At 43.7% G+C, this 17,092-nt stretch overlaps 1 protein-coding gene across 5 annotated transcripts in view; it reads right to left on the reverse strand.

Moving 5' to 3' along the window:
* Positions 1 to 17,092, reverse strand: part of LOC144133435 (tectonin beta-propeller repeat-containing protein 2) — a 34,817-nt gene that overhangs the window by 16,994 nt on the left and 731 nt on the right. For all 5 annotated transcript variants that reach the window (XM_077666529.1, XM_077666528.1, XM_077666533.1 and 2 more), the window contains exons 2-9: positions 16,725 to 17,072; positions 14,230 to 14,352; positions 13,258 to 13,389; positions 11,331 to 11,494; positions 7,945 to 8,134; positions 6,676 to 6,931; positions 3,036 to 3,476; positions 931 to 1,550 (exon numbers count right to left, since the gene is read on the reverse strand). In XM_077666529.1, coding sequence (XP_077522655.1) covers positions 931 to 1,550; positions 3,036 to 3,476; positions 6,676 to 6,931; positions 7,945 to 8,134; positions 11,331 to 11,494; positions 13,258 to 13,389; positions 14,230 to 14,352; positions 16,725 to 17,027 — 2,229 coding nt within the window. In that variant the 5' untranslated portion in view covers positions 17,028 to 17,072. The remainder of the gene's footprint in view (positions 1 to 930; positions 1,551 to 3,035; positions 3,477 to 6,675; positions 6,932 to 7,944; positions 8,135 to 11,330; positions 11,495 to 13,257; positions 13,390 to 14,229; positions 14,353 to 16,724; positions 17,073 to 17,092) is intronic.

Raw genomic sequence — 17,092 nt, forward strand, 5'->3', positions numbered from 1 at the left:
TCATGTCACTCCAAAGCGCACGTCCGTCCAGTGACCTTTTTCCCGCCTGCGTTGCATTGCTTTCTACTGTTCCGTGCTCCAGAACAGACAGAAGAGTGAAGGTCATGTGACACGTGCACCAAGGAGTGTTAAGAACGGTGGGTGTTGAAGTGTGTGCGCCTCTTTGGCACACAGATTGCATACAACAGAAACAGAGAAAAAGCATACAACTGAAACAACGGCCTATTCGAAACAAATCGAAAATATTAGATTCGATTCTATTCAACCAAAAATTTGACATTTGCACACATCTAGAAAAAACAAGTTCCGAAAAATAAAAAACAGAGCAAAAATTATGTTATACACGTGAACTGAAAGAGGTCCCAAAACTATTTTTTCAGTAATTTCCGGGTTCCATTTAACAGCTTACTGTTTTTTGCAGCCTCCGATAGGTAACATGTACCAGTGCTTAGATTCTCCAGACAGATCTATGTTTTACAACGATAATAATATTAAGGCAGGTTAGAAAGCAACCACGAATGCATCATCAAAAAGAAAAAAGAAAAGACGCAGCACAATGACGAAGGATTCACCAGACATAGAAAGTTTTGCATCGAGCATGCTGAGTGACACCAAGAGCAGCATCAGAACTTCATGGACGAGAAAATAGCTACTGTAATATGTAAAACTGAGTGTCAGTGCCACCCAAGCATAATTAATAATATTTGGTTTCTTTATAATGTGAAACTAAGTTGATCTAGGATTAAACTGTCTACAGGCTACAACTAAAGAACAAGACTCTTGTGCCCCCAGATTGTTCAGTGCTGTTATTAGTGAAAATGCAGGTCTTTGGCCACTGATATAGTAGTTTCAACTGTGCTTTTTTTTTGTGTGCACTTCAGCTGCTAGAGCATGTCAGCATGACACTTGCAACCACACCACAAATCTAACCTGTGCCCAGTGGAAGTCATAGCGGGGAAAGCGTGGCTCCGCGATGCCATGAAACACAACGTCCGGCACAGTCGACTCCTCAGATTCGTACGAGTCACTTCCGTCCTTTTTTTTGCTGTAAATGTCCTCCATAGAAAGGTCTGGCTCTGAATCTGGATTGTCTTCTGGCTCTGGATTGCTGCTGACACCGACTCCTGCAGTGGCCTCGAGGCAAGCCTGAAGGTCAGCTTGAAGGCTGGCTTCGGCAGCAGCCTCAACAACCACACTTGGTGGCGATTGAGAGAGACTGTCGGCGTTGGTAGCCTGTGGACTACCATTTCCCGTAGGAATGTCTTGCAACTGGCTTGTGTTAGACCCTTCCTCGTCACAAAGCTGGCGCTGCTTCAGTTGCCCGTAACGACTGAGAATGTGAGACACCAATTCGTCTTCGGAGGCGTTGTAAGGTGGTGGGCATTCAGACTTCTTGGCCTCCGTGTTTAACACAGCTTGGCCTACAGGGGAAGCACCGTTTGGGGAGGCAAAGACCTCGTCGTACGTAGGAACAGGAGACGGACGTCTATCCGCCGATGCAGGCACAACCAGTGATCCTGCACTCGGCGACACGCCTGCTGAGAATGACCCTGCAGAAAAAAACCAGAAAAACACCTAACTCATTGTTTCTATGATCCAACTAGTGCAAAATCCCTGTGCCTGTGTGGGAAACACACTTATGTTACTAATTCCCTTAATTTTTTCAAAAAAAAAACAGAGAAAAGGAAACTTTTAATTAGAGGACAGAATTAACTTCGATCTGTGCTTTAGGAAAGTGAGAACTGTCCTTCAAACTTAAGTGCCACACAAAGGGATGCCACTCATAGTTCTCCCAACAAGTAAACTTAGCAAAAATCCAAGCTAGAGGATGGGCTCCACTGAGTGAAAAAGAAAACAGCAAATGGCCGCTGAACCCAAACTAGCTGAGCTTGCACAGCATACTGACTGTGTGCTCCCTATACACCATGGTCAGATATTTTCATGCAGTGGCCACGAGCCAATTAGCAAGCAGAACTGACTCTTGCTCCCCACCCTCCGAGTTTCCGGCCTGTCTGCTCGTGATGCCCAACAGACACTTCCGGTCGTCACAGTGACTTGAGCAAAATACGTACGGAAATTACTGTCCGATTATATGCTTCATTTGGCACAGACTCTCGAGTGAGCAAATTATGGACTGAAGCCATAGCCGAATACGAATACAACTTAAGTCTGCAGTGAAGCTCTGCCCCCCTTCAAGACCTCCGACCAGAATTCCTCCAAGGCAAAAATGTTATTTTTAAGTGCAGCTGCTGCATACCTTCCTCAATACCTTCCTCCTCCACTGTGCTCCGCGCTTAGTTATGCTAACGGCGAGGCACGCCACTCAACCCAGGAACAGGTGCCCAAGAGCTGCACTCTAAAAAGTAGTCCGTAGTTAAAACTTCTCGTTACTTAAATTAGAAGCTAGTCACAACAAAAAAATGAAAAGTTTGACAACTTAGATGCATCTGGCATTTTTTAACGTGTATAGTCAAACATTAAAAAGCTGATTTCATTTACTGTTGTGACTGGGTAGCTGAGTAACACAGGATGCCACATACCACGTCTCATTGTTACCAACTGCTCTTTCTTAAAGTTGTATCCTACTATAGAATACATCCATGCAGTATTAGCTATGTCTCTGAAAAAGGTGCCGATGTCCAATGTAGTACATGTCAAGCAAAGTGAGCTTATGCTGTTAATGCTTCACAGATGTTCAGACATCCACTCAGCCAAGACATGCGAAGTACAAGGAGTTTCTACGAACTGCATTTAATTTTTAGTTGCCAAGATGAGATTCAAGGGAGAGAGAGCGCACTACAAAACCTATGCTGCCACAGCTGATAAAAAAAGTCTTTCTTGCAAAACGAGTACGCTTCGAACACTGCAGAGGAGCCTAGCATGCCAAGCATGTAAAATGTGCGGTAAACAGCATCTTCAAAGGCTAACATTTCTCAAGAAAAGAACCTCCAGTTGCAACAACCACGACATTCAGAATCCACTCAAGACAGTGTTTTGGACAAGTGTCAAAGTCTCCAGGTGCTGTGCTCACCCACCGTGCTTCCTGGTCTTGGGTTTCCTGACATTGAACACAATGTTCTCTTCAGCCTCAGATTCGTCAAGAAACTGCATCGACTGGAAGCTCCTTGATCGCTGCATTGACGACAGGTCCTCGCTCAACAATGTGACCCTTGTTTCGGCTGGCAATGGCCCTTGGTTGCCTGAGGCTGTTTCCGTGGCACGATCACCGCCACTGGCCAGAGTTCCTCGACGAATGCCACCAGGGGAGCTGCCAGCGCTGCTGCTTCCTTGTGGCCTTACGTTGGGTGCCCTCTGGCGAAACCAGTCCAGCACTGCACTACCGTTTTTGTTCTTGAAGATCTGCAGCACCTGCGGGTCGGGCAACTTGGTGTCCCTGATGAGTGCCGTGATCTCGGCCAATGGTGTGACGAGGCTGTTCTTGATGGATGCCATGTCAGGAAGCAGAGCCTCGTTGTCTGAAACACAAAGTTGCACTTTCATGATATAAGGACAACAGACAAGCAAGCGGCCTTCACAGAGAAAGCTTTCTAGATGCAAATGATCTTATGCAGCAGTCACATGGCACTTTCAATTCTGATCGAGTTGATTACAGTCAAACTCAATGCAGGACTGACATTGCTGCCATAAATTGATTTGTTCCCAGTTCACATGATTCCCGGTTCACACACTCAAAGCTGGGAGCACAAAAAATGTCTCACAGAATTACACCACTTTTCTTTTGGGTAATATCACCCCTGTTAAAAGTTTCCTCCCAAGCATCTTCATAATTTTGCCAAATTTCGATTGTATGGTACAAATGGTAACCAACTGCATGTGCGCTAACATACGAGTTGGCAGAGACTGGCGGCATTCAAACATCAACCTAGAAGTAGTCAGCATTCAGGACGGCTTCTCCGCAGTGCATCACTGCAATGGTTTGAAGCATCCGAAAATGATGACTGTGTGAAAATTGGTTTTGGTTGCTTATTTTTTTTTTGGGGGGGGGGGGGGGAGGGAAGAAAATGGCGCAGTATTTGTCTCACATATCAGCCCACACCTGAATGTGTGGCTCCTTTATCCCTTCCCGTAAGGGAAGGGATAAGGGAAGGGATAAAGGAGGGAGTGAAAGAAGAAAGGAAGAAAGCCGGGAATAATTTCGACCACCTAGGGATCTTTAACGTGCACTGACATCGTACAGCACACGAGCGCCTTAGCGTTTTGCTTCCATTCAAACGCAGCCGCCGCGGTCGGGTTCGAACTTGGAAACTCCGGATCAGTAGCCGAGCGCCCTAACCACTGAGCCACCGCGGCGGGTAGATGACTGTGTGCAAACATACGAAGAGGCCAAGCCTAGTTAGGAGGAGGTACGTGAAAGGAAGAGCAAGCAAGAACGCAGCAGCAACTGACTGCGAGAGTGCCTTCTCCGCAGTGTATAAATGCAATGGAGCGAAGCACCCAAACATGACAATGGCGACAATGAAGAGATTATGGCTACTATCACCCTTGCCGTTGCCGGGTGACTGGATATTTTGCCAAGTTTCTTTCGCGCAAAGGACAATGCAAATGTGCAAAGAAATCTAGAAGCATCAGGAATTTTCTTCAGATCTTACATCAATAAACAATGAAAAGACTTTATAGCAAGTAAAAATGTCAATATATGCCCTTACAGTCATTCTCATCACATTTTTTCAAAATATTAGCGGTTTGGATAAGATAATACACTTTAATCCCCCAATGTTTGAAAAACGCATCAGCTATGTCTTACTATGCAGGGTGGTTTCATCCCTGATCATACCTGATCCTGCTTAACGTCTAGCTGGTTCCCACAGTTCACGTGACCGAGACTTTTGATTTGTATTGGGGAGTTGACATTGCCGCCCTTGCACTCAAAAAACATTAAAGGGAGACTGATGGCAAATTGAAGTTGGCCTATACCAACACATTTGCCATGTTCTCATCACAAAGAAGCTATTTTCAATGAAGACAGATTCTACTAGCTAGAAAAGGTAAAAAAAGAAATGAAATATACAGGTATTGATGCAACTGCTTTCTATATGAAAGCAGATAATGTCAGTACAGCAGCTGACCATTTTCGGACTCCGATAATTGGGACTTGTGCAATATTTTTTACTTTACTAAACAACCATCCCGCATCTCATAGGAATATCTACCGTATAGTATTGTCGCCAAAATTAAGTCAACACCACCCCAACTCACAAACAGCCCTCGCCGAGTAAAAAAAAAAAAGTTGACTTCGAATATAAGTCGACAACTCCAAGCATCGTACTTCTCGCAGTGAAGCCAAAACTACCTTATACTTTGCAAATAGGTCGATTCCGAATTTTCAGATGGCCGTCTTCAAAAAAAAATGTCGGCTTATGCACCGAGATATAAGTTACAATTTACAGCCAATATTTCAAACCCTGCAGAATCCCAAAGGTCAATTTTGTAGCGATAGCTACATTATGGTAGCATTTCGAGCGCGCCGCCACGCTGTCATGCGGTTGGTCACGTGGTGCGGAGCAGCTGCCGGCGACGCGGCGCCGTGGCTGACCATGTGGTTCGTCACGTGGTTGGTCACGTGACCAAGTTCCACTCAGCCAGCTGTAGCTATCGCGTCACTCCAGATTTAACCAGAGCTAAACCACTGCTAAATTTTTTTCAAACTAAAATAGGCACCAGCAAGAACCTGCAGGGTCCGAAAGTTCGACATTTCTATCTAACACAGATGTGAGCAAACCCCGCTGCTGTAAACAGCTAAGACTTAGCCATCGCCACTGTGAAAGGCACTGCTCTTTTTGTTCCTATCGAGGTGCTTTACACTACCCTAGAACGTAGGGGGTGTTGTCAGGGAAGCGAGGGGGGGGGGGGGTAGTCATTTCAGTAGCGGTGACGTAAGGTGAGCTGTGATGAATTCGGTTTTATGGTAAATAAGCAGCTAAAGCTATCAGGCGCTAAACGTGAGGTTGGTGATGGAAGGGGTGCTTGCAGACATAACAAAACCATTGTTCAGACTCAAACACAAGATAATATTGCAAGCGTAACATGGGAAATGATGAAATTCGCAATTTTCAAGCTTGGTTCTCTCAGCACAGCAGTTTCTCCATTTTAACATAATTTTCGGACTGAATATTCAGACCATTTTTTTCAGCTCCCGTTGAGCCCGAAATATAGGTCGGCGAGTGTACCTCTTTTTTAGACGCATCTTAAGGGGACACTCAGCACAATTCCATTCAATCCTTGTTCTTAGCAGAATTCGATTCATCGGTTTCCGGAGGTTTGTTGACATTCATCCAGTAGGAGAGGGCACATTTACTGCCAAGTGATTTTCATTAGAAAGAAACATTTTTTTCCATCACTCGGTTCAAACTTATGACAAGCATGATGCCACTGAGACAATTATGGACTCTGATCACTGGTTAGAAGTACACAGTGGTGTGATGCATGAGAGGGGTGTATGAGAGAGGTGCATAAGAATAAAATGGGGAGGTATCACTGTCACCGCAAATTTCGAGTGAAAACAGGCAGCAGCTGTGATACCTTTATTTCACTGTCTGGCGTTTTCTAGCCCAGAAAAACACCGCTTTCAGTGAGAGTAGATTGTTTGTCATTAAAACGCGATAACCAATAAACAGACCAAACAAGAAAAAAGCCCTCAGCCCCATGTCTTCGTACCTTCCGGTTGGTCCCATATGTCTTCGGGGTGGCCAGCAAGCCTGACAATGTGGCGCTTGGCTTGGAGCACAAAGATCTCTTCCCCGCATGCTGCAACATCTGTGATGTTGACAAATCCGGGGCAGACAACTACCAAGGAACGCAGAGCGGGGTCCACCACGAAGAACGTCTCCGAGCTCCACGTGAGCAGCAACCGCTTCTGGTACGGCCGGAGGAGTCCGAATTGCGAGTCCGGCAACTTCTCCAAACAGGATTCCTGGTGCAGTAACAAAACAGAAGGGCTGTGAACTGACGATCACTTAAATGTATGCTGCAAACAACAGCAACAACTGTGCCCGTACACATGGCTTTAAGAGATGCGCTTGAATGATGCTTCTGAATGCTCTTCATAATGCCTTTGAAAGATGCTTTGTATCCATTTCAGTTTAATATAATGGCACAGGAGGTCAACAGTCTTATCACTACAGGGCCTCTTGCTATGCATCTAAACAGCTTTGCTAACTAGTAAATTATAGAAGCTGGTATTGTGGTGCTTGACAAGACCTTGTTGCACTTTTATCGCATACAATCAATGTTTTACATGACAGCAGTCACATGAAAAGTTTTACAACTCAACAAATTTACAGCTGAATGCCATTCAATATCCTCAAACAAGGACCAATTTGACTTGATTAGAATCGACTGCATAAAATAAAAGGTCACATGGTGCCAAACAATTCTAGCTGCACCATAAATTTCACTCCTGCTTAAAAAAGGTTAAAATATATTTGCACAACAAACACAAACGGTATAGTCATGCCTTGTTAGTATGAACGCTTTAGTTCCCGAGCGAAACTGTCCATATAGTGTGTTGTCCATAATAACGAATCATGACAAAAAAAACGAGAAAAAAACGAAATGTTAAAATACACTTCATGATTAACGCCTTTAGTTTCCTATCGTGGATTAGGGTTTTTTTGCAGAATTGTGTATTAGCATCCACATTCATTTTTTGATGCTACGGTCATTACAAACATCCATATTAACTAGACCTAAATGTACTGGGGACCTAAAACGTTTGGTTCCCAGAAAATCTCCATAATTCGAGTCGTTTATATTAACAGGTGTCGTATTAAAGGGGCACGACTGTAGTACCAACAATGCTAATATAAACTAGAATACTGACAAGAATATTCTCAAATGCTATTTTGGGAGCCTGAATAAATTAATAAGCTGCAGGTAATCTCAAGCACTGCTGCCAAGGACCATGAAAAGAGCAAGGCGTCTGACCTTTGGCAGGCTGAGCATCTGCGGTCGGAAGTACTCTTGTTTCAAAGAATCCCTGAGGAGAAGTGTCTCCATGACGACGCCGTCTACTGTACCCTTCCAGAGTCGCATTCCAGGCCGGCACGCCCAGACAGTCACTTGGCGCTCGCCGTACGACAGAGGCGGTGCAAAGCATGCCCCGAAATTGCTAGCCCTGCAGGAAAATAGACAAAATCAGCACTTGAAGACGAGACTCCACCTTACTCTCAAATTTTTTACATCAATTTAATCACCAGGAACAGCCATCACCAGAATCACCAAATTTAGTCACTAGAATTACGACCATAACCACTTACTATAAAACCTGATGCCATCACTGGCAATGAGAAACTCAATTTCACTATCTCAGAAATACTACCATTATCTATAAAAGATCCTGCAGTACTGAGTGGCATAGCTAATTGGAATACAACTGCGCAAGAAAACAAGGACGAGAACACAGAATAGCCAGGACGTGCGCCAGCTACCAATTGATTTATTATCTCGAGAAAAAACGCTGATAACCAGATGAGAGCACACATAAAACACAGCAAACACCAGAAGCGTAGAAAATGAGCAAACTGATTAAAACACGAGCACTGAACCCTGAACCCTGAAAGGCAATCTCATCTATTTGTGCATGCTGGCAGCGTGCTCACTAACAGATGAAGAGAAGCTGTCCGCTCCTTTTCTATGCTTCTGGTGTTTGCTGTTTTTCATGTGCACTCTCATCTGGTTATCAGCAGTTTTTTTCGAGATAATAAATCAACTGGTAGCTGGAGTTCATCTTGCCTATTCTGCATTCTCGTCCTTGTTTTCTTGCATCGCTGTATTCCATTAGCTCCGTCTCTCCGCCAACTAACTCCAACCAAAATCGTACTGAGTGGCAGTTCAATTTATTCTCAAAAAATAAAAGTCGAATAAAAAAGAATTGTTGAATTTATTACTTTCACAACATTCCAGTTGGCTCCATCAGAGTCTCAAAAAGTGAACTCAAAAGCATTAAGGGGAGACTGAGGACACACTGAAGTTGGACTGTATCATCAGGGTACCGCGTTCTAATCACAAAGAAACCACTCACCAAAAACTTTTATAGGCTACAAAAAAAAATGAAATGCAGGTGGCCATAACCCGCCAATTTTGCAAATAAAATGAGTGCGTCAACACAGATTTTTTTTTAGCATTGATCCCAGCCATAACCCGCCAATTTTGCAAATAAAATGAGTGCGTCAACACAGATTTTTTTTTAGCATTGATCCCAGAAACTATGCTATACACCATTCACTTCAAAACAGTGCTAACCCATTCCTTTTTGGTAAGGATGTGACAAGTTTGAATTGACTCGCGGGAAAATTTTTACAATTCAGTTTTCTCACCAACATATGCATCTTCTTTTGTCGCCAGACAAACATCAGCATAGTCAGATAGAGCCAGATCAATTTTTACTGATGACACTAACTGGATGAAGTTGTACACAGTGACCCTTTAATAGACCGGTAATTGCTGACCACTTAGTATGTTAAAGCGCTCAGCACGTAAACATACTAGGTGATTTCAGATAAAATAAGCACAATGCCAGAATGTCACTCATAAATTTTGTTGCTTTGCTTAAAGGGGGGGGGGGCTACTTAAACGTAAAAGCACGTCAAAGAGTGCCACTCTTAACATTCGGTGAAAGAAGTACACACACAGAAAGCCGATTGATATCTCAATGAGGTATGGCAGGCTAATAATCGTAATATTTAAATGAGCATGAAAAATAAAAATAAATCAAAGAAAAAGAGTAACAACAAGACAACCACTGATCACACCAAATCCTGTTGTTTCTGTAGTTTTTTGTCACCCCTATACTTCCGCATTGCCTCAAATTTCACAACCAAAAGAAAACTTACTTCAACAGTACAAAGGAATACTATGGTAGAGCCCTGCTACAGGAAACTCAGATATATTAAAAACTCAGATAGAGTCAAGTGAAACTGCAGTCCCATTCTGTCTTCCATCGATGACTGTACAGTTTTTTTCATTTATAGCAAAGAAGAACCGGTAATAGAAAACAGCGTCTGGTCCTGGGCATGAACTTCCCACTGAATGATGACATTGAGGCATGCACGCAGTCTAGGGCATCTCAAAGCCACAGACAATTAACGGCGCAATTCCGAGGTCAACAGCCTCTGAGGCCAATGGATATCAACGTTGCATGATAAAACGATGCTTTCTGACATAGTTTAACCACCAGGCTCATGAGCTAAGAGGAGAAGCCAACTTTTCAAAGTCCTTGGGGCCATGAGGCAAAGCATGGTGTGCACATAGGAAAAGAGAAGAGTAAAGCTGGCTATGAATGTGGAAAGGAGGTGGCACAGGCTGCTAATAAAGGAAAGAGTAAAAGTGCAGTGAGGAGTAGGGATGAGAAAAAAAAGAGGAATGTTCACAGAATGTTCACAGCACTGGGCAGCGCAAAGCAGGAAACGGGCAGCGCAAAGCAGGAAGCGAGCAGCGCAAAGCAAGAAGCAGGCAGTGCAAAGCAGGAAGCGAGCAGTGCAGAGCAAGAAGCAGGCAGCGCAAAGCAGAAAGCGAGCAGCGCAAAGCAAGAAGCAGGCAGTGCAAAGCAGGAAGCGAGCAGTGCAAAGCAAGAAGCAGGCAGCGCAAAGCAGGAAGCGAGCAATGCAAAGCAAGAAGCAGGCAGCATAAAGCAAGAAGCGAGCAGCGCAAAGCAAGAAGCGAGCAGCGCAAAGCAAGAAGCAGGCAGTGCAAAGCAAGAAGCAGGCAGCGCAAAGCAGGAAGCGAGCAGCGCAAAGCAAGAAGCAGGCAGCGCAAAGCAGGAAGCGAGCAGTGCAAAGCAAGAAGCCGGCAGTGCAAAGCAAGAAGCCGGCAGCGCAAAGCAGGAAGCATAAGAAGCAGAGGCACGGCAGCACTGTGTGAGCAGTTTTGCCACACTAGATTTGTTGAGCACATTTCTTACATTGCCTGTCGAATAACATTGAGCCCGCAGAAGACGACAACATGTTCATGCAAAGCTATGGCTTTCATATGGAATCACCCCCTCCCCATCCCCCCGTGTTACAGTCAAGCAAATACGATACTTCCACAAGACTAATGAAACTGAAAATGTGGCAACATGAAATTTCATAACAAAATAAAACACTTGCCCATAATGGAGTGATAAGAACACGATGGAAGGTATTTCTAAGTGGTTCTGTTCTAAACCAGCATTACGGGTTTAATTAGCAGCCACCTTACCAGACAGCATTCTCAGAGACACACCATCACCAGCAACTGATATAGTAAAGATCCTTAAATATTTTGCTGGTCCAAGAAACTTCACTGTTGAGGGGTTTTACATAGTTGCAGACCACACAACATAAATCTCTTACGATTTTCTCTCGTGGTTCCCAAGCTGGACCACCTTAGTGCTGTCCTTTGTGAGGTGGCAGATGACTGTTCTTTTTGTCGTAGAAATCAGGAGGGTTTGAGGCACATAGTCCAGCTGAATCACAGGGTGCTCTTCCCGGTGTAACTCCTTGCTCTTGCACAAGTGCTGATGAGGGGGAAAAGAAACACAAAAGAAGAATGAGCACAAGATACTGCAATGCTTCTCTGCAGTAAAGTCTCTTCAAGCATATGGAACAAAAACCAGTATAACCTTTCACATATTAAAAGCAACTGACAAAAAAAAACAAATTCCAGAAAAACATTGTCTTGAACAGACAGTAAGACAGGCAGGCGACGTTTTCACCTCAGTCACCTCATCAAAAAGGTGGCATTAAGATCACTCTCCATGCAAAACTGCACAGCTGAAGTGTCAGTACCCAGCATTGCTGGATGGTAAAAAATAATAAAAGGAAGAGAAAACTTGGCCCGACAATGTGTGAGCTTTGTTCAGAGTTCTTCTGTGTTAAAAAGGCACCTTTTGAGAATGTTAAAAAGAGGCAGTTTTAAAATGGTATGGCTGGGTCAGGTTTGTTGTGCTAATCGTATTGGTTGTGCTTCACAGACACTACATACCAAGTGTCCTTACCATGCCGAATTCCTATCTTGGAAGCTTTCCCCATACTTACAGCGAAGGATTTCTTGCCACAAATACTGCTAATTTCTGTTTACCACAATGAGCACTTTACGCCTATACTTCAAATAAATGCTGTTTGTGCTTCATCACCATGATCAGCCTTGTCCATTACTGCACAAAGGCCCCCCCATTAATCTCCAGTTAGGCCTGTCCTGTGCCAGCCACTGCCATATTATCCCAGCAAATTTCCTTATCTCATCTGCCCATCTAACTCTCAAGTTTTATATGTCTATATATTCTATAAGTCTGTTATACAAGGCTTTCCGTATTTCTCTGTTGTGGTTGTAAAAAGTTCTGCGCAAGCCACTGGTCTATTTCTGCTCAAGCAATGATAGTCTGCGTTTGTCGATGAATAATTTAACATGAGAACATGCCTGGACTGCCCGGAATCGGTGAAAAACCGGAGTCGTCGGCGCACAAAATTTTCATCAAGGCGAGCGGGATAGCCGATTGAAAAGCTGCGCCATCTGGTGAACTGCGAGGCAACCAATATCCCTGCTTGACGCTGGGGTAGGTCTCGCCGTACCCCGAATGGCGCAGCCAGTCAAATCTGCTGCTCTGCTCACCTAGACAAAAATTCTCCGCGCAGGCGACTGAACTTTTTCGCCGATTCCGGACAATTCATGCAAGTTCCGATATTTAAATTATTTATTGAAAAAAGCAGACTATCATATGCTACCCTATGATCTGTGCTTGAGCCCAAAAAGGCAAGTAGTTTGTGCAGGAGAATATTTTACAACCCAGACAGATAAATACGAAACACTCTATATGTATGTATATTCTATGGTGTCTTCATACTCTCCCCTCAACAGCTGACATCTTTCTTTCAGGCAGTGAAGCACTTTTCTTCTGAATGTCTTTATTTCTTAACTTCATGTGTTGTATTTTATTCATGACAATTAAGAGCTACAATGCTTTGAAGCTCCATGTGTCAAATTTCATTACCATTGGAGATTAAGGCATTCTTCCAATTACTGGCTTAAAATGCCCCAGGTAAAGCATAACTAATGTTAACATAGGCACATCACATTTCAAGATTTGCACTTCTTCCCCAACAATGCTTCAACACTTTGTCAACTCTCTTTGCAAGTGATGAAGAAAAAGACATTTTATTAACAAGCACGGCAAGTCACATGTACAGCAGCATCCAACGTGCAAGAACACTGAAATCAATGCTTTCTGCAAAGCAGGGTGAAAGAACACCTGTTGAAATCGTAGTCTGAACATAACTTTACCTGCTCATAGTCAATTTCCATGCACACAACAGAGCCTCTTGCATCACCACTGTAGAGCTTCATGGCATTTGGACTCCAACAAACACACATGACAGGTGCGCTGTGCATATCTTGAATTATGTACTTCTCCATCTGAAACAGCCCACGACAGTCTCAAAATTATAACTCAGCAATGTCTATGCAGAGCTGCACGTTTTTATTTGCAAATTTACCAATTCACTCTGGAAAGGGACCTGCCTAGCTTGTTTGTGATGTCACACACAAAGATGGCATTTTTTAGTCTATTCTATTCATAAATATATATGAGGTCTGTACTTTATCTAAACTTGTAGCAAAAATGAAAGGGCAAAAAAATACCGCATATAGGCTGCACCCCATTCTGGACTAGATAATAAAGAAAAAATTATGGTCATACATTTTTAAAATGTTTTTTAATTTATGTATGGGCCGCACTTTCAAAACTCACACCCAAATTAAAGAAAAAAGCCCAGCCTTTACGCAAGTTTATATGGTAACATGACCTTCGCTCTCTCCTGTTCTTTGACCATTCATTTCATTTGTTGTTTTTGCTATCACATGCAAGTGCTCACATATGACAGAAATACAGAACTTCTAATACACAAGATTGTTTTAGTGAAGAACTCATCGCAGGGGGACCGAAGAAAAAAGAACAGAGGAGATTCAGCAGCACCATTCACTGTAACAATCAATACCAACTAGCCCACCAGCATGTTCTCCTGAACAATATTACTTGGGCATCCCTAGAGACGCACACAGTGATACAATCCATGTGACTTATTCAGTTCACTCTTGAACTACCATATTTTTTGTCATATTCCCTATTATATACTGTTAACTTGCAGCCTTATTCCCAAATCTATGTTTGCGAGTACAAACAAGCCAATTCTGTATTTTGCCAGTTACAACCAAGCAATGTGGGTAAGCGCTGTATGGCATACAAATGAAGTGAACCTTTGACTGTGTTCCAGCCATGGGGATCTGGTAAGCGACGCAAAGCCCACTTTGGCAGCCCACTGCCAGCATGAAGTCCACCGATGTGATGAGAGAGACACAGGTGACGGTGTCCAGTATGTCCTGGTGAAAGAGAAAGTTGCAGTCACTTAGGTCAATTAGCAAAGCGAGAGGAACATATCACAACACAGTAAATGAAATTCTGCAACACAAACAGCCACACAAGAAAGCATCTTGAGTGCTGTATTTCTTTTTTTTTTTTTTGTGGAAGAAAGTATCACTTGAAGAATGCAAAAAAGAAAAAACGTCACTGGTGCATACCTCATCACCGAGATGAGACATAAGCATGAAATATTTTAGAGCAAGCATCGCAGCACAAACTGACATTAAGCAAAGAAACTTGAGTGCTCACTGTATCTAACATCGCTACGGAACTAAGGCTTGTGAAGTGCCATTTCTCTGGGCTTAACTGTCTAACGCATTAAGTTTCTAAATAACAGAGGATTGCTTCAGAGCAATCATCCAGGAACTTATCTTACTTCCTTGTGTGTATATATATGCATGCACGTCAAGCTAATGTCATCGCTGGAGACGGAAATATCCCAGGCTCTACTCTTCGAACTTCATTCTCACGTCACTGAAGTTTTCATCTGAAAGCCTGCAGAATGCTGTCTATTCGGTTCATGGAATTCAAGCAGCTGATTTTGCTTAGCTTTTAAAGATAAAGCCATCACTCATTAGAGAAAACAAAAGCAGCAAAAAGAAACCAGACACCAGCAAACAAAGTATGAATCACCATCGAGTACTTGATACCAGCCTCAAATAAAGGCTGTGAAAAGAGCCTTGAGTCAGGGCTGTGAAAAGCACAGTGCTAAAAAAGGTATAAGAAAAAGACACTGTATGCCTCTGATTTGAAATAGATAAGAGGACACTGCAAGGCTTTGTCCCTCTGTTCTTGTCTTCAAAAGGGCAAACAACATTTTTTGTACAATTTACACCAGATCAGGCTTGTTTAATCAGTTTCTATTTATTCTTTTTGATGTGTGCAACACGATAAGGCACGAAGACATTGTCAAAGCAGATATAGGCCACAAGATTTGCTTTCAGGTCATGTAGTCTGGCTTGTTTTGCAGTATCACCACTTCAGATCTCTCAAGGATAGAGGGAACTATCATCCTTTCCCCTTAAGTGCTTAGAGGAGTTCCAGGGGTGCAACATTACCACAACTCGCAACACGACCGCAGCTCGCAACACGACCACAACTCGCAACATGGCCTGGTCTCCCTATGTAGCATAAAATCGCTACGTGGCCCAGTCTCTCGCTGACTGGCCACAGTCTCGCTGACTGACCGCAGTCTCGTCTCACTACGTATAGCCCTGCAGTAAGCCAAGTAGCCTGTATATTACTGCCAAAGGCTGTACACAAATCAGTGACCATCACTCTTCATAATTCCAGCAGCTTGTTTTCTTTGAAGCTGTGAAATGGGCCACAAGTTTATATAGCCTATTTGTTTTCTTCATATGAATGTTTCGCTTTGTTTTAATTTAAATATACAATATATTGTGACTATGCAGCTAAAAGAAATGCATAGAGAATGCTGGCTATAATAACTGGTGCACCATGCATAGGCATTTGTCTTTTGCTCAGTTAAGTTCATGAATTATAGAATTAAAAGAAAATGAATCTTGCCGAGTGTGTTAATGCTTTTTGCAAACTCATTCCTGATCACTAAGCAATGACAATGCTCGGCAGTTCATACAGCCTCAATCACTGCCTCCTGCAATTTCGTCACATGATGTGCTAGCTCTAATATGACAACATAGAGGCATTAAGGTTTGGTTTGGTTGATGAGGTTTAACATCCTAAAGCGACTCAGGCTATGAGGGACGCCATAGTGAAGGGCTCCGAAAATTTCGACCACCTGGGGTTCTTTAACGTGCACTGACATCGCACAGTACACAGGCCTCTAGAATTTCGCCTCCATCGAAATTCGACCGCCGCGGTCGGGATTGAATCCGCTCGGGCCAGCAGCTGAGCTCCATAACCACTCAGCCACCGCGGCGGCTCGTAAAGGCATTAAGATTCCTGCCCGGAAAAGTTTCTGACCCATTAATCCTGACGTATAAAGCAAGCAATAATTGTTGATGTTTCATTACACGTTACGGTCGTTTCAACAGCAATACGTTTTGCAATAAAGGATAAGTTTCAGCTATGGCAAGATGCACAAAAACCAGCAAGTTTAAGAATTGCAAGTTCAAGCCTTTCACGGCACTTCCCGGGGCGTTTTTGGCCGACGCGATCAGTCATGTGCAAGTGAAACAGATGTGACCACTAAAAAACACCAGCCATGGTAACTGCACTGTTATGGCAGCAGAATGCAAAACGCCCACGCACCAGGACTGCAGCACACCTCACAGCCCACAGTGCTGCTTCAGCACTCATGGATCCTTCCCCCATGGCCAATTAATTAAAACTAATGAGAAGGTCTACTCACGGAGCATTTTAGCCTCGTTACTGTGTTCTTGGTACGGTCGTACAGGAAGACAACTCCAACACTCGAGCCAATGGCAATGTACTCGGCTATGGCGTCCAGACATGTCAGCTTGACGTCCACTTTGCTAAGGCCCCTCTGTGCATGCTGGGGTATCTGGCTCAAAAGGTGAGTCAGTGGCGCGAACTCTTTCAGGAACACTGGAATTGACCTTTCACTCTCCGGAACTTTGGCCAGACCATTTTGTGCACTCGCGTCCCCAGCTGACGCCGCGCCAGTTAGCACGTCCGGAGATGCAAATTCCATCGGTGCACGCTAGCATGGTATTGTAGGACGACTCGCAGCAGTCATCTGGAAGCGGAAGAGATATC

Source organism: Amblyomma americanum, chromosome 5 (assembly GCF_052857255.1).
Source record: "Amblyomma americanum isolate KBUSLIRL-KWMA chromosome 5, ASM5285725v1, whole genome shotgun sequence".
NCBI lineage: Eukaryota > Metazoa > Arthropoda > Arachnida > Ixodida > Ixodidae > Amblyomma > Amblyomma americanum.